The sequence below is a fragment of the Larus michahellis genome, chromosome 1, assembly GCF_964199755.1.
Source record: "Larus michahellis chromosome 1, bLarMic1.1, whole genome shotgun sequence".
Taxonomy (NCBI): domain Eukaryota; kingdom Metazoa; phylum Chordata; class Aves; order Charadriiformes; family Laridae; genus Larus; species Larus michahellis.
The window spans coordinates 65,460,152-65,486,836 of NC_133896.1; the positions used below are offsets into that span (position 1 = coordinate 65,460,152).

The following is a 26,685-nucleotide window of genomic DNA, read 5'->3' on the forward strand; positions in this document are numbered from 1 at the left end:
AAGCCTGTTTTGCTGTTCGACTTAGAAGAAAGTAAGAAGAAATATGATCTGTCTTTTTTCCATTACTCATTGTTCAAGACCTTTAAATAGTTTTCTGATCAGTACTTTAGACTTGCAACTTAGGGTAACTTAGTAGCTACTTTGTTTAAATTTGGGCTGAAGCAAATTCTGAAAGTCTGGGAGCTGTAAGCATTGCCAGAACAGAACGCAGGGCGCTAGAGATATTAACCATAGTTCTAATTTCACTTTGATTTAACTTCTCCATTGACATCCTCAACACGCCATCCCCGTCATTTCATCTTTGTCTTGCACAAGCATGCCTCAGCATCTATACACGCAGCATATTTGCTCAAAACACTAATTCAGAGGAGGGGAGAAGGCAAGAAATAACATGATTTATACCAAAGGGAAATATAAAGGCAGGTGGAAACCCCAGGGTACGGGAGTATAATTTCATTTGCAACAGGTGCATCAAAATTGTTCTTCATTTTTTTGCTGTCCTTGCAGCCATACTAATTGTCTTTCGCCATAGCAAAAGCAAGCAGCAAATGTTGATTTACAGTGTAGCTGACGGGACAAATTCCAACAAAAACCACTTTTTTCTCAGAACTCATGAGTTCATCATAAGTATTTTGGGGAAAAGAGTCCGATTTCAATACATTGGAAAACTTTGAGAAATCTGCCTGATTTCTGCCTGGTTTGTCTGCCTCTGCAGCCCGTTCTGGGCAAACGTGGACTTCCAGGCTTCTTCACTCCTGCCAGTCCATTATTGAGACAGTCTCAGAGCTGTCAAAATTTTTGATTTTAGATGCACATACTGAGATGATTATCAAGTAAGCCATTCTGATGCCGGTAGCTCTGAGGCAAGGATTTATTGCCAATGACTACTTGTTTCACTGTGGTTCACAGAACTCCTCTCTTATCCCTGTCTGGCTAACATGGAATCTGGTTCTACAAAATTATTTGGTTTTTAAAAAAACATAGAGTTCTTATTATTTTGTCCACTTTTTTGTTGCTGTTTTGTTTTATCCTTTTTTTTTCCTGGGTGGAAAGTATTTGAAACAAAAAGTGAATTAAAAGGCTGGGGAATATAACTTCCTGTCCCAGAGATAATGCACCCGATTGTGCCATGAATTGTTTTATGTTCCATTTACTGAGGAAAAAATGGGTCTAGTGACCTCTCTTTCCAATTTTTTAAATGGCTGTCTCACACAATTATCATTCAAGCAACCATCCTGGAAGTTGGGACCAAAATGGCCACGCATAGTTTTAGTCCTACCACAGGCAATGGACATAATTGATTTACTGAGTGGTGTTTTTATTTTGTCCCACCTGAAAAAAAGGCTTTACCCATCTATTTCAAACTAGATCAACTTCTATAAGCTTGAAAAAAAGCAGGTCCAGACCCCTACATGTGTGTAGTCTGGGGACTGAGAAACCAAAGAAAGGCATGAAAACAATTATAAAAAACCAATCATCGCATTACTGAGAAAAACATCAAGGTATCTTCATGATAAGTAAAAGACACTCTAATTTGGTTATGGCCTTCTTTGGATCTTAATCTTTCATCCACTTATCTTTTCATTTTGTTTTGATAACTTGAAGCGTGGCTTGCTTTGTCCAGAACCTCTCATTGTTGCAACACTTCCATTTATGATTTTCTCTTTGCCTAGAATATTGGTATCTAATATAAAAGTATAAAGCTTTTATAATATTTTCTGTTAGTGGAAAGGGAATAATTTTCTAATAAAAGCTAAAGTTACTTGAAAAGTACACAAATCCTGATATTAAAAGAAATTTCACAGGCTAAACGGTGATTTTTCTGCAGTCTTGCTTCACTATATTTCCTCTGTCTATATTTTTAAGGAGCCCGGAAGGGGAGATGACTCTGGAGCGTGCAGTGAGCATACTGAGGAGTGAAAATACCCAGTCCACACCTAGGATTCTTGCTGCAGTGACTTTCATACAGCATGAGTGCTTCCAGAAAGCAGATGCCAGAAGAAAAGTAAGTAATTATTTTTATGCCAGTTACAATCAGGTAGAGCAAATTACTTTCTATACTGTATGCCAACATGAAAAAAAAAAAAAGACACTCCAAGAAACCTTGTAGGATGCTGTTGTTGAATATTTTCCCTGAAATATGCTGGTGCTTTTTGCTGCAGATTCTTTTAAATCCATGGAATGGCACTGGTCTATGCAAGCAAAAATCTGGTCTTTAGCATTTTGTGATAGGAGACATAGAAATACAGGGTAAGAATCCATCCAAACCATCTGTAATTACAGATATTTATGACCAACTTTTAAAAAATCCCATTGATTAGGATCCCACAAGCTCCTGCAGGCAGGCAAAGTGCTTTACTGGCCTTACCAGTTATTCCTAAAACTTAAATCTCCCTTTTGCAAACTGAGTGGATTCATGGATATGGAGAAAGGTATCCTTTTTTCTGTCCCTCTTTAATGATTTTTCTTATGTCTTAAGGCTGCTAAGTGTATACCCACTTAATCTACTCTTTTCCAGGCTAAACGAACATAGTTCTTTCATACTTTATGAATAAGTCATAGGGCCTGAACTTTTTGTCTGCGTAATTGCCTCTGTCTCTCTTTTTTGACTGGCATTTTTACACTGATAGTACAGAAATATCCCAGAAAAGAAAACTCTGGGAGTACAGTTATCCAAGCTTCAGGGTTTGCTAGGACTGCACGAAGCGCTAATACAGTGTATGAATTAGCCAAACTGGTAAGGTCTTATTGGGTCTGCACAAATGCATTAATACATTGTTTGGATTAACCAAATTTTGTAAGTCTCCTCCAAGAGACTTGTTAAGTCTTTTGAAAGTTTTTTGAATATTAAAAACATTCTCTTCCCCTTCTCTTTAAGTTTCACTATCAAACACAATTATGGCTCTCTTGCTGAACGGTTCTGTACATTGGTGTGTAAGGTTGTTTTTTTGTTTCAGCTTTTTAAAAAAAATTACTTACACCTGCTTTGTTTCGTAATTTGCTTGGTATTATTCATACGTAATCTCAGCCTTAACTCCATACTCATGTATATGCAGTCCGGTTCAGTGACAGCCAAACATCACTCAGTCCTTTGGTAGTTTTAACTTGCTTCACAGTAGATCAAAGTCTGTTTTGGAAAAAAACACCAGCACAATTAGCACTGAATGTTTGGAGGTGGTTTATTATTCAAACCTCTCTCAGGCAGCTTCCCTGAAAAACAAGTGGATGAGTAAAAGAGTTCAAAGTGGAGCAGTCAGCCTGAAGCCGCCTTCTCTTTTCCTGTCTATCCCACATATCCTAGTGGACGTTTTCTGTTTGGTGCCCATCAGACTTGTTCATGTTGGCATTGTCTTCTTGTTTCCCCTTTTCAGTCTTTCAACCTACACTCCTTTTCTTTGTCTCCCAATGCTTTGTTCCCCAATACCTGGTAGTCTGCAAGTCTAGTGACTTTTCTTTTTCTTGTGAACTCGTAGTCTTACAGTATTTTGGTGAATTTTGTCTACCAATGAAAATTTAGACAGACCAATCAATAGTTTTTGTAAATTCTCCTCTGCATATTAGGTCAAAATAGCATCATTTCCTTTACAAGAGTTATAAATCACTTAGAATTACCAACAGAAAGTCTGCATGAAACCAACCAGTTATGGTATCGGTGTCAAAAGGGCTTATCCACTGTAATAAAATAGGTCGATGCGCCTTCAGCATGTTCTATGCTCCATTTACCTCAATGTATATATTTGCGTGTTTCATTCTGTTAGCATCTAGTTGACTGTTGAATCAGGGGAATCAGGTCAGCAGCGCAGCAGCAAGAAACTGTGCCTTTTGTACAACAGAATCAGAGGAGAGGCAGGCAGGCAGTGAGGGGTGCCAGGGCATGACAGGCAAAAGGCTTTGTTACATTTCATTTCTTCGTGTGCCCAACACCTGTCGGCCACATTGAGTTCTTTTTGTCATCAAACTCTGGACTACTCAAAACAGTCGTATCAGATTTCTAAGTCTTTCACATGCTGTTGGTTCTACACAAGGATGAGTTTGTCCACAAAACCATATGGCATTTTGAGATGCTGGAGGAAACCATCCTGAATTGTAGATGAATGTAAGGTATTTTCCATAGTAAACTCATTTCTAAATGAGCCAAGGCTTGCTTGTGCCACATCACAGCTCATATGGGATTCATCATTTGCCACAACATGCAGAACTTGGAAACTCTTTGTTTCCATACAGCTGCTGTAAAGTAACATCTTCTTAATTCTTCATTCATTTGGGGCCAAAACCTCATTTTCTAAAGAATTAGACACTGAAGATTAGCCTTTGTTAAATGTGGGTGGTTCAGTAGTTAACTAGCTTACAGTGTTTAATGGTCTACATTTTGGAGTTTACTAGTTTACTGTTTTTTTCCTCAGTATGACACAGACGAAAAGTACTAAGTGAAATGTATTCTTATTCAATACACTTTCAATACATGCACAGAAATTAACAGAGAAAAATATTGTCTTTCCATCAGGCCGACTGCTGAGGGAAAAAAGCGAACTTGCCACATGAGGAACATTTTACATCCAGAAATCTCAAAGCAGTTTATAAATGTTCCAGAATTAAATCTCAAATATCCATTTCACCAACATGGAAGCTAAAATACAGAGCAATTAAATGTCCTGTCAGAGAGTACAAACCTGCAGCAAAGCTGGAAGAGATTTAGTTTCATTCTCTTACATTAATTATTAAAATATGATGCCTCTCTTAGTTGTGGATTTTAACTATGACTCATATGAAACCCCAGAAATTAAGAGTCATGTCCAAATGATTAATGAGCTGTGCTTAAAGTCTTTCAAATAGGAGCAAACGAAAAAAGTCCCTATGACTATTTAAAGGCTTGCTGAGGCGGGGCCAGTTTGTCATTTACAGTATCTAACTATGTCTTGTTTTCCTCACAGGTTTTCTCCCTTGGTGGTATCCCCAAACTTTTACAGCTTCTTGACCTTCAGAATGAGGACATTCAGCGGGCAGCATGTGGTGCTCTGAGAAACCTGGTGTTTGAGGACAACGACAACAAACTGGAAGTGTCAGAGCAGAAAGGGATCCCACTCTTGCTCCGAGTACTCCGACAGACCAGGGATGTAGAGACTAAAAAGCAAATAACAGGTAGTGTTTTCTGTGCAGTCAAGCATGGAGTGCTTTAAGTAGCGCACAAGCTTTCCATGTGAGGTACCTGATTGTTTACTTAGGCCAACGTTTAGTGTCTAAACACAAGAGCTCCTTGTCTTGTATTGTCACCTATTGTCCTTGTCACCTATATATAGGTGACAAAAAATGTCACCTATTCTAAGCTCTTCCCTTAGGGTGAAATTCCAAGGTCCTTACTCAAGACCAGTCCTTAAGAAAGTAAGAGGACACTAGGAACTGCAACGTCCCCTCCTAAAGTTTCTTCAGAAATGACATGAGTCTGTTTGCAGGAAGCTTAAAGTCCTTGATACACCAGAAAAGAAAGTGAGTCTCCAAATAGCAATCTCTTTAGAACCATCTTGGTGAGCAGTGATTGGAGCAGTCTCACAGGTGTGTGGGAATGTAAGTAATGCCCACTCCTTACTAAGCAGCTCAGCCCTCGCTTTTCGACACTATGCTGCCAGCACATACTGGCAGTCTTGTTGAAGACTGTCCCCTGAACTGTCAGGCACTGGGGATAGAAAGTGGGTGTCATACTCCCCACAAAACCTACTGCCCCAAATTTCTGCTCTGAGCTCTCTCACTCCTAGCTCTTTACACCCCAGAGTCTGTCTTCTCATACCTGTGACAAGCAGAAAACACTGCCACAGGTACACCGTGCTTCTTTTCCGTGTGCAGGGAAGAGAATCCCCGCAGGACATCCATTTGACTGTAAAGATCATACAGCACCATCAGTGGAGTGACTTGCATTCTGGATTCAGTCTTTGCCAGGCTTATGTTCTTATCCTTTTATTTCCAATGTCCTTGAGGAAGAACTGTTAAAAATGAGTAAGGCCCATTGCAATTTTGAAGGAAGAGCCCATTGGGTCAGAAACCCCATATTACACCTCTTGTTGTACATCAATGTAACAGAAGGAAATGTCCGCCATAACTTCTAAAGAAACCTGTGGGTACTGCCCTGTTGGCTCTGCCGCAGCCAGCTAAGAAATGCCCACCACTTCAACCCTGCACTCACGTTTGACCATATTGTGTCTCTAGGAAGTCAAACCGCTTGTGGCCCACGTTCATTCTTGTTAGGATGCCAAAGGAAGACCAGGCTTATATTTTATAAATGGAAGAAAACATTATGAATAAATGAATGGGCATTTATTTCAAGTGATCTTTAAAGATACCAGGAGCACAAGCTATTAAAATAACAGTGTTTGAAAAGATACAGAAGGTGTCAAGCAGCCCTGCCTTGAAGCAAAGGCATGTTGAGACCTTCTATAATTCTGCATTCTTTTAAGTATTTGAAATACTGTGCTCCCTAAGCTGGAGAACAAAGCTTTGTATTGTTGGCTCTTTTGGCTCAGTTCTGCAGCTCCGCAACATTAAAATGTTTTAAAGTTTTTCACATTCATCAGATGCAGAATTGGGTCACTTAGTAACTTATTGCTTAGTATGTTGTCTCTCAGTGCTATTGCACAGTGCTATTGCACACTGGTGAGGGGAGCAGTGAAAATGGTGGCACAGTGTTCAGAAAGTTTACTTGCTAGCAATTTCATAATTTCTGACAAGAGCTTTGACTGTGCACAATAACTCGTATAGATACTGTGAATATTACTGTCTTCCACTTCACCAGTGTGAAAATGGGTGAAGGGGCACCTTCTTTCTGCCATTACTGCTGTCATTGAACGTAAGTATTTACTTACAAAACATACAAGGCACCAACAAAATATTTAAGCAATATGCAGCAGGATGTTATAGTTCACATAAAGCAAAATATTCTGATATACTTTCAAGCCTATCAGTTGTAAGGGATGGCTTTAAAAATACACCGAAAGAGAAGTATTTCTCACTTTGTCCAAGACCAAATGTGCAGTCAGGAGGAAGTACGCTGGGTCCCTTGGTGAAAATGGCACTAGGGCATACACATTGCCATCATTTGAGCAATCCTTCCAGCTTCCTCGCAAGCTGCAAGGAGCCTACAGTGCAAAGGGCAGCCTGCTTGAATGAATTTCTATGAGAATATTAACTTTGCTTCCAGCCACTTTCTTTCCCAGACCAAACTTAAAGGCAGGCAAGGAGTGGGCTGCAGACAAGAGGTAGACGGTCACTGTTAAGCGTATGCTTACTAAAGTCAGTGCTTCCACATGATCTTGACACGTACAGCGATATCTAGGAAACACTGGAATTGCTGTTCTGTACAGATTGACTCTGTAGCCCGAGAAGGGCTGCAACATTAGGCTTTTCCAAGCACAACGCAAACCTCTGAGAGCCTTTCTACCAAAATGCTTAAACCCTGCGGTGCAACACCTTCCCTGTCTGATTGATGGCTCGCCTACAAGTTTTGTTTCTCCTCTTGCTTTGCCTTTGACTTCCTACAGGACTAGTGGAATGTCATAGCTATGCATGCAATCGCACTGCAGTGCAGTAACACCTCCAGGAAAAGGTTAATGCACAACTTTTGGGGTCCACCTCATCAGCATGAGAAGCCCGTCTGTCTTTCCACAGCATACTTATTACTTGCCTACTTTGACTGTAAATTAGAGACATCCAAATGCATGATATGATAATGAGCTGAATGTCTTCACCTGTAAGAGATTAGTAAAATAATCTTGGTACCTGAAAATACCACACTGAATGCTGGTGAAAGACTCCTGGCCAAGGATCGAAAGCATGTGATACTCATTAATAAAGATGCCTAAGCTCAGCAGAGGAAAGCTTTTTATTGCTACTGCTGTGTAGGAAGCATGGTACCAAAGCACTTCACCTGACAAAAAAATACACAAAAATAAGGAAAGTGTTGGACAGAGGGAAGTTAAAACTCCAAGACACAGCGTTTTTCTCATACCACACTTCATTACCTGTCAGAAATACGATCTAATACTTGTGCACATGAGATAAGTACATCTCAGCCTTAGAAGCTTATCTTTAAAGTCATTGGCTTATTAGTACTAGCAGTGTTAATACAAACAAATGCTTGCCTTGTATTAAGTCATATCATATCATATATTCTTAAAGAACATTTTGATGGCCTGTATTTTCTTCTGACCTGTTGCACTGGCCTTCCCTCCTCTTTCTTTCTCTCTCACTGTGCAGAGAGGAACTAAAAAGCCAATAATAGGAAAGTAAGGAAAAGATCTCCCAGCGTCAAAAATGTCACTCCCTTGTATTGATTTCCCCACACATAAGAACCTGCGGCTGCTCATCCCTTTCTATATGCTTCCACAGGCACATGAGAAATGCAGATGCAGACCAAGTCCTAGGCTGAGGAATAAAGTCTGAGCGTGGTCACGCTGTGTGCCTTGTATCAGCCAATGAAAAGACTGAAAGCAGTGAAAGTGTATGGAGATAAATACGGGTTATAGCAAGTGCTGTGTCCTACCTCTCAGTCTGCGCATCCCAGGAGAACGCACTAAAAGCACCAAACCAGTACCCCCACCAAAGTGGTTTTGTGCTTATGACAGTGGTTTGAAAGCTGCCGTGGACCAGTTTACCTAATGCCCATGCACAGAAAATAGCTGCCTGGTTTCTCTGTGCAATTTCTGTGCTTATATGACCTCTTCTTAGGGGGAATGAAACTTCCCCAAGGTCACATTGACTGGATTTGCGAGCTTCATACAATCACTGATAGGAGTACAGAAAGGGAACCACAGGCTCTGTCCTTCGTTTGACATACAAACAACTGCTTGCAAATCTCTTAGGAAAGGAATGGGGTTACTCCTGTGTAGTAGGAGAGGATGTCACTTGGAGACGATGCAGGAGCCAAGATAGAAATGGCATTTTGTAGTATTTGGAGAGCATACTGAGGAACAGAAAGAAAAATGGCTGTGGCATGAAAAAACCAAAACAGATTAGCTTCTGAAGGTAAGCCAGATGAGCCTCCAGGTGATATCTAACCTCTTGATCTTGTTATCATGCAGCATAAATCTAAGAAATGAAAGAATTTTTTTTCCTGCAGGGAAGATTACAGCACAAACAGAACTGTCATTAAAAGAAATATAAATTTAAAAGGAGACCCCACCCATTTTCCCAAATAACCACCTAAGGGAAAACTATGCCCCTATGAATACATTATAGCATAGCTGCAAGGAAAGAGCCCACTCCTAAAGATATTTTTTTAAAGTAAACAAATTATTCCACACCCAGAATGCCACTGAGAGAACACTTCTGAATCCCAGTGAGACAGTGCCTGTGGGTAAAGATAGGATTTTTCTTGGAAAATTTACAGTGTGAGCAACATCTCAGATCTGTCTGTAATTCAAAATGCACTTGTTCCTTTTAATATGATATTCTGGTTTTGTGCCCTTGCATTTGTGCCATTCTGTCTTAACCTGCTTCCCTTACCAGTGCTCTTTGGACGGCATGTCTGATTTCCCATAAGCCTTAGTTATCCTTCAGGAAAGTACCTTCTTCCTTTCATCCCCTAATTCAGAGGTTGAAGAGCTGATCGCAGAAGAAGGAATGGGCTGCTTCTGGCTGGCTTTTGTTTTGATTTTACTATTGCTCACAATAGATGTAATTGAATTCAAAGTGTAAGGAGATACAAAAGAAACATTTTTTTTGTTGTGAACTGATGAAAGGAACATTCACTAATATTCTGCCAGTGTTTGGAGGAGGAGGACTGTGAAGCTTAGAGTGGAAAGCTGGGGAAACAATGAATGCCTTTGTGGTGAAAACCAGAAATACGTGTCTTTTTCCAGGGGAATAGTACTTTAAAAAGAATTGTCATCTGTTAGAATAGGACATAAGCACAGCTAATCAATTATACAAGACTGTATTTGAGATTTGTTTTGGTGTTTGGAGACAGTGAGCAGACAAGGTGTATAGCATTACTTAATGATTTCCTTAGTGACAAATGTCTGGACAGTAACAGCCAACTGGTATTTAACAGTTTTCCCTCCTATGAGGAATTTTGCCATCAAACGTTAGACAAATTTGCTCTGTCTTCCAGCAGATTTCCAAAGAGCTGTAAACTCACCATCTGTACCTCTTTGCATGAAAGTTTATTCTCCCGCTCAATGGTCTTTACTTGGTAATTGCAACAAAAGTGCAACTAGTCCTGCCAGGCCTCCAGAAGGGACGAATTCCTCTCTGGTGGCGTTAGCTCCGTTTAACTTGTGTTACTTTGGTAATGGAGAAGATGATTGCTGCAGATGGGCAATGCACTTGCAGAGCCATGGAAAACTGCGCTTCTCAATTGGGCATTAGACTGACTATATATATAGGGATCTGACTTTAATTACATTGATAATTTTGCCCCTCTTTTTGCTCCATTTCCGTGTCCTCAGATAACTCTTATCATCCCCTTCTGCTCCTCTTCAGGATATCAAGTGCCAGGCAGGCTCCTTCACTCAACTTCAAGGAGTTTGAGATTAGGTCTTTCAAACTGTGGGAGAGTCTTTCTGCCACTCTAATTTTATTTTGGATATTGCAGGTTTGTTGTGGAATTTGTCCTCCAATGACCAGCTGAAGCACCTGTTGATCAGAGAAGCCCTGCAGACACTGACCGAAGCTGTTCTCATTCCTTACTCCGGCTGGCCAGATAGAGATTACCCAAAGTCAAGTGTTTTACCTGATCCTGATATCTTCTACAATGCCACAGGATGCTTGAGGTGAGCAATCAGCCTAGAGGTACCCAAAACAACAGCCTGCACACTTATTTTCTTTCTTGTTTTGAATTTTGATGGCTCCAAAAGAAGAGTTTGCATACAGATCATATTTTGAAATGCCTCATGTGTATCAGACCAGAAGAATTACTGCTCGATACAATGAAAAGAACTTTCTTTATAAACTCCTGTATATTCATTTGATGGGTACCCCGCAGAGTAAATATATGCATTACAGGAAATAGGAATCAGAGGCCTGGTTGCAGTGCATCGTTGCATTGAAGTCAGAGAGATTCTTCACTGAATAACAGTTGTTGGCCTGATGTTTACTATTAGCCCCTGGCTGATGAGGACAGTAGTAAAACCAAAGCTTTTTTAAATGGTTGTAGGAGTGGTATTACAAATTAGCACTGGAGAAAAGCTAACAGTAACTTAAAAGAAACTTTAAACCTGTGTGAGCTTTTTAAAGTTATTTTAAGACTCCCACGCAGTGGTCTCCAAACGTTTTTGATCATATACCCCTATCAGTAAAAACCTTTTGAGAGCACTCCCTCAGTATATGTATATTTATTTATTTATAAATTATATACGTGTACTACTGTACTAATATATTATGTACATTATAAAACATACATAAAATCAGAAATTAAAAAGGATGATATAAAGATGAAATAAACACTTTTTTTTTTATGAATGGTACAAAAATATTTCTTTCCCACACCCCAGTGGACTGTCTTGTGCACCCCTTGGGGAGGCCAGTGCTCTAGTGGATGTATAGCATGCTGACCTTTAAAGCCTAGGTCTAAAGTTGTATGATCTGCTGATACAAATACAAGAGCAACACATTCATAGTATGTGAAGTTCTTTGATCCATGTACGTGTAATTTACTAACTTTGTTAATAGCTTTTTCATAAACAATTCCTGCTTCATTTTAATTTCTGAAATTTATGAAGCATAAGAAGTGATTATCCTCTGGAGTCACATAAAAATATGCCTACCCTACAAACTCAAAGTGATTAAGACTCTTAGAGATAGCTTGAGTATGTGTCTGTACTTCTGACTGGCAGAACAGATTTATGATTGCATTTCTTGAAAAGTAACAGTGTAAAACATTGAGAATAGTCCTAGGCTTTAGCAGGTAAAGCAGTGTTTCTCTGAAACACAGTTTCTTAGTTGTGCTAGAGCAAAACACAGCTATAGGCAGTAATAGTATTTTTATCATCACATGCCTCCATTTAGAGATTTTGATTCTATGTAAACAAGAAGCTAACCTTCTATGAAGAGTAAAGAAAACTCACTATATTCACACATCACTGTTTCAGGGTAGCCTCAACAGAAATTTGCTGTCATGTATGTTTTATTCAAGCCCTGGTAATGCTGTTTACAGTGGATAACTCATTTTGGGCAGTTCCTTTGAGCACAGTCTCTGGTTCAGCCACCCAGGAGTGTTTGCATTTCCCATAAGAACAACAAAGTTGGCATCTTTCTCTCACAATTTCCTTTCTTTGCGCTTTAGTGCTCTATAGCCCCATAAGTGCCATTTGGGCTACCGAAACACTAACACATGTGAAGGATTAGTTGTGGTGTCATTGGTGGGACACTGGGACACCTGAAGCGTTCGCGTACTTGGAATTTTCTTTCCAAAGATTGAGCAAGTCATTTTCATCTACAGCAACATTAGGTATTAATGGGACAACAATGTTTTCTGCTGTTGCGTTGGTTAAGTTCTGCTCAGATGCTGTAATACTTGCTGAGTCCTACCAGCATTACCAGGCAAGGGAGCAGTCCTTTGGGTAGTAAGCACAATAAGCTTAGCTGGGGACAAGTCACTCTTTCTTTCTACTTGGCATATAAACCACAACGAATAGTTATGTTCAGTAGCATCTCCAAGGACCCTTTGGACAAATACATAGAGCTAATCCTGAGCCATAATCACTTTGCATCTAAATAGATGACTTGGAAAGGGGGCATGGTATATACAAGCACAGAGAAGCGTTCAGTTTTCAGACGCTGCCAAAGATGCTTACTTTGATGTACCTATAGCTAAACTGATTAGAAAATGACTTCAGCCTAAATTAGGAAGAAGCCATTTTTTAAACCAAAGTAAGCCCTGTCCAACTTTTTGCACAAGTTTAATTAAATTGAGGCCAGACTGCAGCCATGGGGTGGATGAATAGATTTACAGTTGTCTATTTACTACTGCGATCAGCTAATAGCCTTGTGAACGCAGTAGCAGCTACTGCAGAGAAACACAAAAGGCCTCAGTAAACACACCTCTAAATGACTGAAGTATGAAAATCACATCTTTAATGAAAACACCTTTAAAAATAACAGTCCATAAAACTGTGGCCCTTTGTGAGTTTGAAGTCATTGCATGTTAAATAAATACAAATATGAGTATTAGAGATACATGTCTGTTGTTTGCACACGCAAAAATGCAGGAAAGGACATCATTTGAAATAATTAATGAGTAACGTATGAGTGCAAAGGCATGTCCTGAGTTTTAAAGGCTTCTTAATAAAGTACAAGGAATTAAGCTTGAAATTTAGAGGCTGGGGAGCTGCCCAGTTTTGCCTGACACATATCTGTTTTGCTAACACATCCTATAGCAGAGCAGTTGTGTCTGTATTGCATGAATTTTTACTGTGTAAACAGCTCTGACTCGTGGGTGGTTTCAGAAGATAAATGAATTGTTCGCTATACAAAATACTCAACAATAAAGCACCTTTTTCTGCAGGAACTCCTGCCAGCCCACTAACTACTAATTAACTTCATCTCTAAGTAATAATTAACTTCTCTTTACTCTGATGGCTCAAAAGCAAATAGAGAGAAACATTAACTACCCATACTAAAATCTCTCCAGCTAACGCTAGTGGTGGTGTCTATGAAATGAAGCAGGTTGTCTTTTTTCATATTAATTAGCCCAAGCTGCATGTGTACAGAAAGCAGTTTGGCTGTTAGTTGTGCCACTCTGTGGTGGCATGACCTGCTCCTCTCCTGCGTTTGGACTCTGGAACCACCTCTTCCCTATGTGCCAGCCGATGGCCAGCATGTTTTAACATGGTATTACTATTTCTGAGCTTGTTGCGGTAACTTGGACACAACTTATATGAGACAAATAAGGAGTAACAGTAGCTGAGTTGTTTTAAATTAAATAAAAGTAGATTCTGAACATACCTTACTCTGTACAAAATGTCAGTGGAAGTCTCTCAAACTGCTCTTATCAAGATGTCCAAGGATACATTGTACATTAAATACCTGTTTTAAAAATATGAGGTCCATATTCTAGTACTTCTCACTTTTTAGAGCTTGAGCACTAAAAATTATAACTGAGAGGAGAACAAAAAGGGCTTGAAAATTCACAGGTAAAGTTGATCTGCAGGATTGCCGACATACTTTCTATCAGAGAATAGTTTTTAACAAGGCTTACTGTATTTGTACAGACCAAATATCCAACATTTTTAAGATGAATCAGCTTGCTTCTCTTTATTGGAAATTAACGCACCTCCCCAGTTAGGTCACTAGAAGTTTTCCTTCCTTATATATAAATTTAAAAAAAAAACATCTGCACAAAGAATTGCTGAAAACTAAAAGAGCACACCACAAAATAAAAAACTGTGCACTGAGGAAATGATGTTACTAATGAAGATGTTTAAAGAGTATATATATTTGCCAGAATATAAATCTGTAATTAGTCTTCCCATTTGTAATACTAACATGTTTGTTGTGCATGTTGATAAAGTCTGTAGCCTGCAGCTTCTATTACAGGGTAAAAATAGTACTTTGAAGTGCAGTGCATTATGCATAGTACCATAGTTACTTATAGGAGAATGCCAAAACTTCTTTTCAAAACTTTACATACACCTATTGACTGACAGGGACACCCACAGTCCAAATCTAACACTCTCATCTGGCACGGGTGTCTGCACTGTGCCACACAGTTACCAACTAATAAATTAAAGCTTCCTTCATCTTCTTTGACAGAATTGTAGGAGGAGAAGTGAAACCACATCTATATATAGCATTGCAGATACTAACACTGGAATGAGTGAAAGACTAGAACCCTCCCTGTTCTGTTAGCCAGCTATTGCCAGAAGTATTGTGGAATCCTGAATTTCGTCTGCCTGTGTCAGTGTTTTGCAGTCACTGATAAGGAAGTCTGATGCTAAAAGGATTTCTTAAATCCCATTCTCTAGGTCTGTAATTTGTCTTAAAGCTTTGCTTCTGACACAGTTTTAAAGAAATCACGCATCATGAAACTTAATATAGTAAAAAGAAGAGGTGTGCACCACACAATTCTGCATTAGCAGTTAGAATAAATAATGGTATTATTCAGTCCTGAAATACGATAAAAAGGACTGTGCCCTGAACAGGCAGAATAAGCCAAATCAAAAGACTTTGCTGGTTGCCTGACAACAAGCTGAACAAGTGAAATTGGTGTATTAAACTATCTAGAGGAGTATTGCAGACTTTTGCAGACAAGTCTTGTTGGATTTTAAAGAAAAAGTCACTTTTTTTTTGCCTGAAAGTCCTACATGTAATAGTTTTGTCTCCAGTTCCTATACAAATGGGTAGAAGTCTTCAAGATACTTAGCCTCCTCTTCCATACTCCTCTGAGTCTGAAAGGGTAAGGTGCCAACAGCATGCAGAATATATGGGCTTGAATATTATTTATATACGTAAGTGATTTTCTGGCATGATTCTTCCTCTGATTAAAAGGAAGGCTTAGTAGAAAGCTGTCTGTATTATACCTTGAAAGCTGATAATGATCTTGTTCCATTTTTACCTTGAAATACGTGTTCCCAAAAGTTCTGCAATGCTGAACTTTCCAAAATTTATGTTTAGTGGTCACATTTCCTCCGGCAAAATATTTCATTTAAGTGTTGGAGTAAGCGATCGCAACTACTGCGTTGCGTTACAGAGTCCTCCTTTTTAATTGCTCTCTAACTGGAGCATCCTGTGGCCCTATGTGTTCTAATTCTTCAAAACTTTCTTGGCAGCTGTCTCCATAAAAGTCGGCTAACCTCTCTGTTCCTGGTTCCCTAGTAGTAAAATAGAATTAATGCTTCTTTTTTCATTATTATTTTTCACCCTCTGTCTGTCCCAGCTCTCTTTTAAGCTCTTTATGAATTACACAGTGACCCACAGGGATGGTGGAAAGCTGTAGTCAGAGGAAGCAGTATCAATTGCACTTCAGACCAGGAGGCTGCATAAGCACCTACTTCCATTTGCTCTGGAAAGAAGTGAAGCCAAAGCTCTCACTGTGTGTTGAAAAGCATAATGGCAGCTCAATTTCATAGTGGAAGCTTCTAAGAGAGAACGTAAAACAAATGACTGATGATAACAAGTCTTTGAACCAAGGCCTCTTGCATAGCATTGCCATTCCTTTAAGTTTATATCCATCCATTCTTATCTTCTCTTGCCTCCTCTTCAGTTTATCTGCTCTCCCGATTCCTGAAAGGAATTTTGTTATTTCCAGCAAGCAGCTTGCAGCCTGGCACCTGTAGCTACTAAGTAGATCCCTGGATACCTTTCCCTCCCCATGGCATTTTTGAACTGTGTATGTCATGAAGGGAATAGAATTTCCCAAACTACTTCAGGAAACTGTTATCACGTAATTGAGTTAAATTCAAATTACCAGTTTTAGCAGAATGAGTCCCAGGAGCAAAAGCTTTCTTCTTATCAGTCGTGTAGATCATTCACAGCAGTGCAAAAACCTTTTCCAACATACTCTGCCAGTGTGTGACTCACTGCTGGCTTGAAGGGAGTATCTCTTTCATTTGGTGCCATTTGCAATCTAACTGAACGTATATTATCATTCTGTTTCTTTCAAAATCACACTTGATTTTTCTATGTCACATTTCTTTGTATTTACCTCACATCTCTGAATCAAAACAATATATCCCAACAGGAAATTAGCTGATCCTCCACAAACGCCACAGGAACACGTGGAAAGGGCTATTTCGGTTACAGATGTAGTTACACCGTGCCTGCGTGCAAGAGAGAACAGAAGCAGCAAATACGGGATGAGATAAATGAGGCACGTAGATAGATACAATGCCTCCACATTAGCATGTGGTTTAGTTTGGGCATGTCACTGGGATTAACATATTTAAGCATGCCAGGAGTCAGAGATTTTTAACAGTTAGATGATCCCAAAACATAAATTCTGAGTCATTCAAAGGAGAGCATCCCTACGAGCAGCAATTGCCCTAAGGCTGCATTCTCCCCATGCTGCATTCTCCCAACCCTTCAATACAGATGTAGGGTAGAGATATCAGGAACTGGGTAGCAGAATAGTTTTTCTATGAGAAGACTCTTGATCTTGACTCCAGCTGATCCTTTTTTCCAGGGATGTGTTTGTCTCAGTGTACTTCTGATGAAATGCTAGTAAAACAAACGTGCACAGCAGATTTGACGATTTCTAGATAACCCTGAAGCCTCACCGTGGGAGCTGCCACAAGCCACAATACTGGGCCAGCCCAACCATGGCAATTGCCCAAGCACTGAGTATTTCAAGGCCTCCAGGAGCTCCACTAGAGGAGAGTCCGACTGCTGAGCTCAGAGAGAAGCATTCCAGTTGTCAGGAACCTCAAATCTTGGGAAGCCAAGACAAAGTCAGTTTTGCAATTTTCTAGGCAAAATGTTGCCATTGTTTCAAAATTGGTTTTTGTTTTTTTTAAATTTACATTTCTGTGACACTTCTCAGAAACATTTATTTTTTTCCAATCTAATAATATTTTTATTTCCTGGACTTTCTCAAGCTTTAATTAGCAAAAAATCTTCAACTGAGGTTTTGCCTGAAATACTCTTCTCTGCCTTCAAACCAACTGTGACCCCATGCAGAGCAAGGTGGTTACAACTGTGATTGGGCAAGCGGGAGAGCAGGAGCTCTTCCCTTCCCAGTCCGCGTTGAGGTGATAAGGAAACAGGGAAAGGTGGAAAATGGAGTGGCCATATGTGTACGGACACACACACAGACACACACTGGTATCTCTGACTGGATGAACAGTTGAGCATCAGCTTCTTAATGAAACAGAGTTGAGTGATTCGTTTCCTTTGCAGAACAGGACGGTGCCTGTGATTCAGACTCTTCTCTGCCTCCTGAGCTATAAAGCCACGTGCCCCCCCATACTCATGCTAGACAGCAAGGCCGGGTGATGGCCTCTCCTTGCACAGCCATTCAGCATGATCGTAGTTGTCAAAAGTTCAGGGATTTGTAGAATAACGCACTGTGACAAAACAAAGTACTGTATCTGATGAAGTGTCTTTGGCGAGGGAAATTCCACGCTTATCTTTTAATAGTATTTTTAGTCTGTGTGCCTCAGAAACTATTTTTGCTATGCACTAGAAGGGCTGTAACGTGCGTTTCTGTCAGCATAACCATAAACATATGAAAGGGTGACATGCCTCGAATGTGACATGTATAGGTAAAATTAAATTCCAAAGTGATGTCTATAGTAGGCCATATTGAGGAATCTGAATATTGACTCTGTGATATATAATTCCATGAGAGAATAAATGAGCTCATAAATAGGGATATTGTTAACAGCATGACCTAAAGTAAAACTATAATTACAATGCATTAGTATTTAATCTGAATATGTACTTCCCAGGGGAAAAAAAACCAGAAGAGCCGCATTGACAGTATATAAAACGCTATGTTCGTTTTACAGTCATAAGCCGCAGCAAAGTTTAAAGCTGTACTTTACTGGCTGTGTTGATAATAAAATTTTAAACCATTGTAATTTCCAGTGGGTAAAGTAAGCATGCAAAATAAACACCCTGAAACTGTCTAAAGGAACATGTCCCTCTCTGTGATGGATGCTAAGATTGGGTTATGTGTAATGTTATTTCAAACAAAGAAGCTGGAATGTGATAGTGTGTGTAGCCTTTTGTCCAGCAGAGCTGCAGGAGTCCAAAATAATGAGGCCTAGGTTTATAATTCCAGCATTCCATAATTCAGAGTTTGTTCAGTTGTAAAAATAATTATACCCTAAAATTGTAAGAGCTGTTACTTCCCTGGAAATCAGTAGCTTATTTAGAGCCAAACTTCAAGCAGCAAGTGTGTGTTGGGCTTTTCAAGAGTTTTTAAATCACTTTCATAATTCATTTTCAAGTTGTACTTGGGTTACCACAAAGCCCAGAAAATGTTACTTGAAAGCCGGGCAAACAGTGGCTTCCTTCGCATCTGGAGGAAGCAGAAAGCCTGCGGAGCAGTGTCCGAGCCACTGTGGTAAAAGAGCAGAAAGCATCTGGCATTCCCCTCTCTGACTGAGCAGCTTCTGGTGGCTTCAGCTTTCTTCTGCTTAGATGCCAGCAGTTTCTCTGGGAAGCTGGGAATCAGCTGAGCACGGTGTATTTTTTCCTCTTCCTTGTCCCCGCACATTTCATAATTCTCACGCTGCTGCTCTGGCAGCGATGGCAGTGGCAGCCACGTCGCGATTCATGCCCTCAGCCTCTTGCCCAGCTCTGGGGCCGGGCTGCTGCTCCGACCTGCCGGCTCAGCTGCTTTCACGTCCCCTCCTGCCCACTAGCACCCCTCAGAGCATTTCCATGAGCACATGAACTGACACCTGAATTTGGCCCCATAAATGACATCAGTTATATTTACGTGTTAATGTACAAATGTTGCTAAAACTCTCAGAAGTGTGTCTGTTGATGGGTCATCTTGGATCAAGAACTGGTTTGGCGTAGGTAAATGCTAAAGGACCTTTGTGTGCATGGAAATTTTTACAGGCACCTTTCCTCTGATATTTGACATAGCTACTGGGCCAAATTGTAGAAATATGAGTACAAATGGAATAATGGGGAAAAAAGGTCTAGTTTATTTGACTGTTTAAAAAGGATTAATTAAACTTTGAGATGAAGATTTGAGTCAGGTCTTACCTTACCCATCCAAACAAAACAGTTTGTTTTTCTGGAGTATTGGAGTTTGTCTGGGAGTACACTGAAGTAAAAGTTTTACTTAGCAGAGGCTCAGATTATCTTACAGCTCTGCGGAAAGGAAGCAGTCAACCTTAACTTCAGTACTTTTAAGATTTAGCTGGAAAAGTTTGCCAGAGGAGCACAAGGAAATACCTTTAACTAAATCTCTTCTCACCAACGTATTCCTTCCTGCACAGAAACATGAGCTCTGCTGGCCCAGAAGGAAGGAAAAAGATGAGAGAATGCGACGGCTTGATTGATTCTCTGGTGTATTATATTCAAGGAGCTATTGCAGACCACGAGCCTAATGACAAGGTATTCTTTGAGATGAAAGGTCTTTTCCTAGGGGAAATTGCTAGGAGAAATTTTTTTTTTATGTTTAGAAACCAATGTTCAGAAACAGTTGTGATGTAACTGCCAAACTTATACTTATTTCCAGGGCTTTTAGAACTGTCACCAAAGATGAAAGTCCAGTAAGAAGCTTTCTGAAGTGTTTTTTTTATCCTGCAATCTAAAAGAGTAACATACCTTAGCTTTGGGAAAACATTTTCAGAATTACCAGAAAGAGCTAGAAACTTCTGTCTTTTTTTTAAAAATGTGAGAGAAAGTCACAGCTTTCAGAGATACTGAAACACTTAAAGAGTCAGATATTACCTTTTTTGTTGTCTCAGGGGGCTAGCTAGAAGCTTAAAAAATTAATCTGGTTACTTTCCTGTCAGCCTCACCTCCATCCCTGGAAAGATGATGGAACAGCTCGTTCTGGGCATCATCTCAAGGCATGTGGAGGAAAAGAAAGCTATCAGAAGTACTCAACATGGATTCACCAAGGGGAAATCACGTCTGACTAATCTGATAGCCTTCTGTGATGGCATGACTGGATGGACAGATGAGGGGAGGGCGGTAGATGTGGTCTACCTTGACTTAAGCAAGGCGTTTGACACGGTCTCCCACAGCATCCTCATAAGGAAGCTTAGTAAGAGTGGGCTTGATGAATGGATAGATAACTGGTTGAAAGACAGCTCAGAGGGTCGTGATTAGGGGCACAGAGTCTAGTTGGAGGTCAGTGATGAGTGGTGTTCCCCAGGGGTCAGTACTGGGTCCAGTCCTCTTCAATATATTCATCAATGACCTGGGTGAAGGGACAGAGTGCACCCTCAGCAAGTTTGCTGATGACACAAAGCTGGGGGTGGGGTGGCTGACACACCGGAAGGCTGTGCCGCCAGACAGAGGGACCTGGACAGGCTGGAGAGTTGGGCAGAGAGGAACCTTGTGAAATTCAACAAGGACAACTGTAGGGTGCTGCACCTGGGGAGGAATAATCCCCTGCACCAGTACAGGTTGGGGGCTGACCTGCTGGAGAGCAGCTCAGCTGAAAGAGACCTGGGAGTCCCGGTGGACAACAGGATGACCATAAGCCAGCAATGTGCCCTTGTGGCCAAAAGGGCCAATGTCATCCTGGGGTGCATCAAGAAGAGTGTGGCCAGCAGGTCGAGGGAGGTCATCCTCCCCCTCTACTCTGCCCTGGTGAGGCCGCACCTGGAGTACTGTGTCCAGTTCTGGGCTCCCCGGTTCAAGAAGGACAGGGAACTGCTGGAGAGGGTGCAGCAAAGGGCTACCAAGATGTTTAGGGGACTGGAACACCTTTTTTATGAAGAAAGACTGAGGGATTTGGATCTCTTCAGTCTGGAAAAAAGACGGCTGAGGGGGGATCTTATCAATGCTTATAAATTCTTAAAGGGTGGGTGTCAGGAGGATGGGGCCAGGCTCTTTTCAGTAGTGCCCCGGGACAGGACAAGAGGTAACGGGCACAAACTTGAGCATAGGAAGTTCCACCTAAACATGAGGAGGAACTTCTTTCCTTTGAGGGTGGCAGAGCACTGGAACAGGCTGCCCAGAGCAGTGGTGGAGTCTCCAACTCTGGAGACATTCCAAACCCACCTGGACGCGTTCCTGTGCAACCTGCTCTAGGTGACCCTGCTCCGGCAGGGGGGTTGGACTAGATGATCTCCAGAGGTCCCTTCCAACCCTATGATTCTATGGTTCTATGATATTTAGTGCTATATACCCCTTAGGAAACGAAGAACCTAAATCTCTTTGAGTGGCGGTGTAATTAAAGAGCTTACATCTTTTAGAATGAGATTGATTTTCCTAAGCTTTTAGAAGCTGTACATTCTGCCTAAGCTAGTAACTATAAGGACATGGACACCTCCAGAAGCCAGTTCCTCTCGTTCTTTTCCTCCCACCATTGTCTGCAGACGAATCCTGAACATTGCTTAGACTAGACTTTTAGCTGGATGAAGTTGAGTGAGACCAGCTGTCATTTATGAGAAGTTTAGCCGTAGCCTGTGAGGCACTTCTACTGTGCCTGCTATAACTTGTGCTGTGTAGTGGTAATTACTGCACATTTACAGCTCTATTCTAGGATTAGTTACTTGAGCTTCTCCATCTCCTTGTATTCGGTGCCATTAGCTTCAGGGAACGCATTACACTTGTGCCAATAGCTCCCTGCTGCATTTTGTCTTAAAATCACTGGTTGCTTTTTTACTGTCAAAAAAGCAGGAACTGGTAATAAAGCTATTTGCCACTAGACTCATCACTTAGAAGTTGTAGACCTGACCTTAGCCATGCTCAGAAAGGCACATCTAATTTAAAAAAGCATTCTACCACAGAAAAGTACTTCCTCCTTAGGAAAGATTCCTTAGGAAAGATACAAAGCTCTCCTGTTGCTGACACTACAGCGAGATGTGTACGTGATCATCTTTACTCTTAAGCTCTTAAACACTCCTTGGCACACTTACGGTTTAGGCCAAATAGCACTCGTCCTAACAATCCCCAGGCACAATTCAGGAATTATGATGTCCCAGGACCATTTCCAACAGGCTTGTACCCCGCTGCGAATGCAAGCCCTGTGTGCCAGTTGGCCTCAGTGTTCAGGAACATCCCAGGGCATGTTTAATTTATCAGTGTAAATGCAGTCTTGTGGATCACTGGCACGAAGACTAGCTCTTCTGTAAGCCATTAGAAGCTCTGCAGTTAGTTGTTGAAGATCCAAAAATGAAAGGTCTTCCCAAGTCTATACATGTCCCTTCAACACATGCCAAATCTTTCAAGATTTCTATTCTTTTGTTATTTTAGGCCACAGAAAACTGTGTGTGCATTCTTCACAATCTTTCCTACCAGCTAGAGATAGAGCTCCCTGAGAGCTATGCCCAGAGCATATATATGCAAAGAAGAAATATTTCTAGCAATGATAAAACACCGGGCTGTTTTGGGACACGGAGCAGAAAAGTAAAAGAGGTAAAGGACATGTTTAGTTACATCTTGTTTTGTTAATCGGTTGTAGCAACTTTTGGAGAATAAGGCTGTAATCTACTTAACAATCTGTTATTGATATATCTGGTAGTGTGACACTTGCCCCAAAAATGCAGATTTATTGATAGTCTCTCCTAACACCCATTATCTTGTCCAGCTGCTGATGGTGAAAATGACATAGCAATTCAGTGTTTCATTGATTGAGGAATACCGCCCCTCAGTTCCATTCCCTCTGATGGATCGAAGTGGTATCTGTACCATGTACAGCAATTGTGCAAGTCGCCTGCCAATGCGTGGGCGTTGTGATGGTTTCACCACTGAAACGAGCAAAAGATGACTTGCTAGTTCCGTGTCTTGCTGGGTCTTGGTCTAAGATCTCTTCTTTTGATGCCATATGGTACAGACCATAAATATTCTGGCAACCGGGAACTGTTGGAGAGAAAACAGGTATCAGGGGAGGGGGAAAGGAAAGGAAAAGGATTGATGACCAGTATAATTAAATATTGAAATTTTACACATTGCCATTTGAGTTCACAACTGGATAATCTGCAAATAATCTGGTCGTAGAAAGTTACAAAATAGCTAGTTTAGCTTGTGATGCAGTACGTCATAGAAGGTCACTGTTTCTAAAGGCTTGATCTGTTTACATGTTTAGAAGCAGCAGGACACCCCGCTACCAGAGGAAAAGAGCAATCCCAGAGGTGTTGAATCGCTTTGGCATTCCACACTGATTAGGATATATCTCTCCTTAATAGCAAAGAGTACCAGAAACTATACCCAGGAGGCATCCCTGGGAGCTCTTCAGAACCTCACAGCTGGCACTGGACCAGTGAGTCAAGCTTTTTTCTTTTCCTTGTCATTTAGTTCTTAATGTAAATGCGTAGAGTTTTAGGGCTGGAGAGCAACACAGCCACAGCACTGAGACCAGGTAACCACTGGCAGGTTCACTGTCTCACAGACCTGATCAGGGAAATTGAAGAACGTTGAAGGGAAGATCATAACTAGCGGTGCGGCTATTTCTTGGTTGGCAAATATGGGGACTGCTTCTTCTCACTCTGTCCATCTCCACATGTGGAATTTTGCCCAATGAGGGCACAATGAGGGATAAATAGATGTTAAAAGCACACAAAAAAAGTGGTTTTGTGGAACCAGTCCCGTGGGGAGAGGAAGGCTCTGACACAACCACAGATCACTTTCATGGTGAATCAACTAATGACCTTCATCATGTTTCGGCTGAGGAACTGGGCCAAGAGCACGCGGGAGAAAGAGGGCTCAAAACTTCTTTTCTGTCACCTTCCTCTTCTGATGCAGCTCATATGTAGCTCTGGATTTAAACCATTTTAAAGGTGCTTAAATTGATATAGAGAAGCTGCTGTGGTTGTTTATGAGGCTGTACATTCATGGTAGTGACACACTATTGCCACATGCCTTATAACAGATGCCGTTTGCGGTGGCCCGGACTGTTGTTCTGAAGGCAAATGGCCTTCCAAGTATTCGAACTATGCTGCATGTAAGCCACCCAACAGTAAAGAAGACAGCAGTCTCACTGCTCAGGAACTTGTCTCGCAACACCTCTCTGCAAAGTGATATAGGTGAGCAAAGACTAACATTGTCCCTTGGGCTTTCCTTCTCTGTTCTCTTTGTGTTAAGCTGTCCTCCTTTAAATTAAAAAAAAAAAAACAGTCAAAAAACTGATGTGGGTTTAGTAGATTTTTTGGGCCAGATACTTGCAGTCTTTATACAGGGCTGAAATTAAGAGTTTTGCCTAAGAAAGAATCTAACCTCAAGTTTTCTTTAGATTGTGTATTCCTTATTAGATACTTCCATTGATGTTACTTTCAAAAAAATACATAATGGAAGTAAAATCTACACAGATTTGGAGAGGGAGTTTTTCTTCTGCTTAAAATATGGTAAAGGAAGGTGAGTGCCGAGTTCTGTGCTGCCACAGCTATGTAATCCTTTGGGACAAGTCATCGAACATCTCTAATTCTTCAGGTGAAAATTGTATTTTCTTCTTTTAGACACAAAGCTTTGTAAACTTGCAGCTCACACAGTTTTCCTGCATAAGTTTTTTTGAGAATGGAAACTAGAAGATACTATAGAGAAAATAGTTGAGTCTTTTTGGAGGACCTTATTTCTAAAATGTTACCATTATTTTTACATCAGAAGCTATTTCTATTGTGAGCATTCTCATTTCAGTTTAATGTATATTTGAAATTTTTTCCTACTGATGGGATAAAATGAATTTGCAGATTTGTTGTTCTTTTCTGTGTTCCCTCAAAAGGGGAAGGGAAAATTACAGGCACACAGCTGCTTCGTGGGGCAGATTAACCTCCAGAATTCTGCAGAACAGTCTCCTGGGCACTGTTTAATCCTTAGAAAACATTCCCTGTTAATGAAAATATTATAATATGTTGTTGGTCTGATTACAAAGGGATAATCCATACGGTGTTAAAAATGACAAGTGGTGAATCCCCCAGAAGGAGTAGGAATTAACCTGAGAAGTTGGGATTTCATCAGGAAAAACAATTTATGAAAGAATGCGGGAAAGACAGAATCGCATGAAGCTTTGGTGAAAGGTGCTGCATCTTGCCTGTTCACAGTCATTCTTTTGCTTTACCCGTTGTAGGAAGAACTGGGGGGATTTCAGGTGAACGTGTTGTCTGTGAAAAGGCGTTCTTTGTGGTTGACTAAAAACACGTGTGAATTCAGGTCAAATTCTCCAAATAATCTTGGCCAAAGGAAAACATTTGGAAAGGCATACTGTTTCCTAAATAAAGTGTCTATATTTATCAAGCAAAATGAACCTTTGATATGAAATCGAGAATAATCCCTAAAAGTTAAATGGTTGAAAAACGTCATAAAATCTCCTATTTTACTTGAAAAAATAACATTTGTTCTGAACAGATGTTTTCAAGACACTGACAAATGTACACTTTCTAAAAATTGCTTTCCTTGATTTACCAATGGAAGAAAAAATCTGCTATCATGTCTGACATAATTGCTTTGACTGATACTTAGCATAGCAGGTGGTTCATCCAGTTTTAAAGGTCCTTTTCTAAATTGGATGTAATTTGATCTAAATATATATGAACCTTGTCACACACCCACCAGGAGGAATGAACAGAACTTATGGAGAGCAAAGTGCTCTGTCCAAGTGAAACTCTGGTTACGGAGGGAAGAATGGCCCAAAATGCCCCAAACTATTGCCCAGTGGTCCTTCTTATAGTGGGAGCAGCTGGCTACATCCTATTGCTTAAATTTTGTCCATCAGCTCCGGTCCACACGGCACAGATCTCACAGTATATAGTAGGACTTAGCTGCTGTCCAGAGCTATCGTTTGCTGCTTGGTTGGCTGGTAGGGTCGCATCCAGTGCGGTCAAAGTGATGTGGTGTTTCTTGAGTAGGAACAGAGTTCAGAATAGGACATTCTACTTAAATAGATAGCTTACACACCATCTCAGAAGGTTGAGTGTGTGCATCCCCTTGTAGCCGGCCATTGAGAAGTTCAGCAGTAAAAATAGCGGTGCAGTCACCCTTTCTCAGGTTGCTTTGTATCTGTATACCTATCGTTACCTGTGGGACACACAGGGTTCCTCGGGAAGTGGCAGCCTGCTGCTAGAACATGCCTAGGGACCTCACTACAGTACACAAGGTATTAATGTATTGTGTATAAGAGGCAAAATGCATACT

General features: G+C 40.7%; 1 protein-coding gene across 1 annotated transcript in view; it reads left to right on the plus strand.

Annotated features, from left to right (window-relative positions):
- Positions 1–26,685, plus strand: part of PKP2 (plakophilin 2) — a 46,485-nt gene that overhangs the window by 14,362 nt on the left and 5,438 nt on the right. Inside the window, exons 4-10 of the mRNA XM_074582911.1 lie at positions 1,867–2,005; positions 4,932–5,139; positions 10,580–10,757; positions 19,878–19,995; positions 22,816–22,977; positions 23,648–23,821; positions 24,431–24,584. Coding sequence (XP_074439012.1) covers positions 1,867–2,005; positions 4,932–5,139; positions 10,580–10,757; positions 19,878–19,995; positions 22,816–22,977; positions 23,648–23,821; positions 24,431–24,584 — 1,133 coding nt within the window. The remainder of the gene's footprint in view (positions 1–1,866; positions 2,006–4,931; positions 5,140–10,579; positions 10,758–19,877; positions 19,996–22,815; positions 22,978–23,647; positions 23,822–24,430; positions 24,585–26,685) is intronic.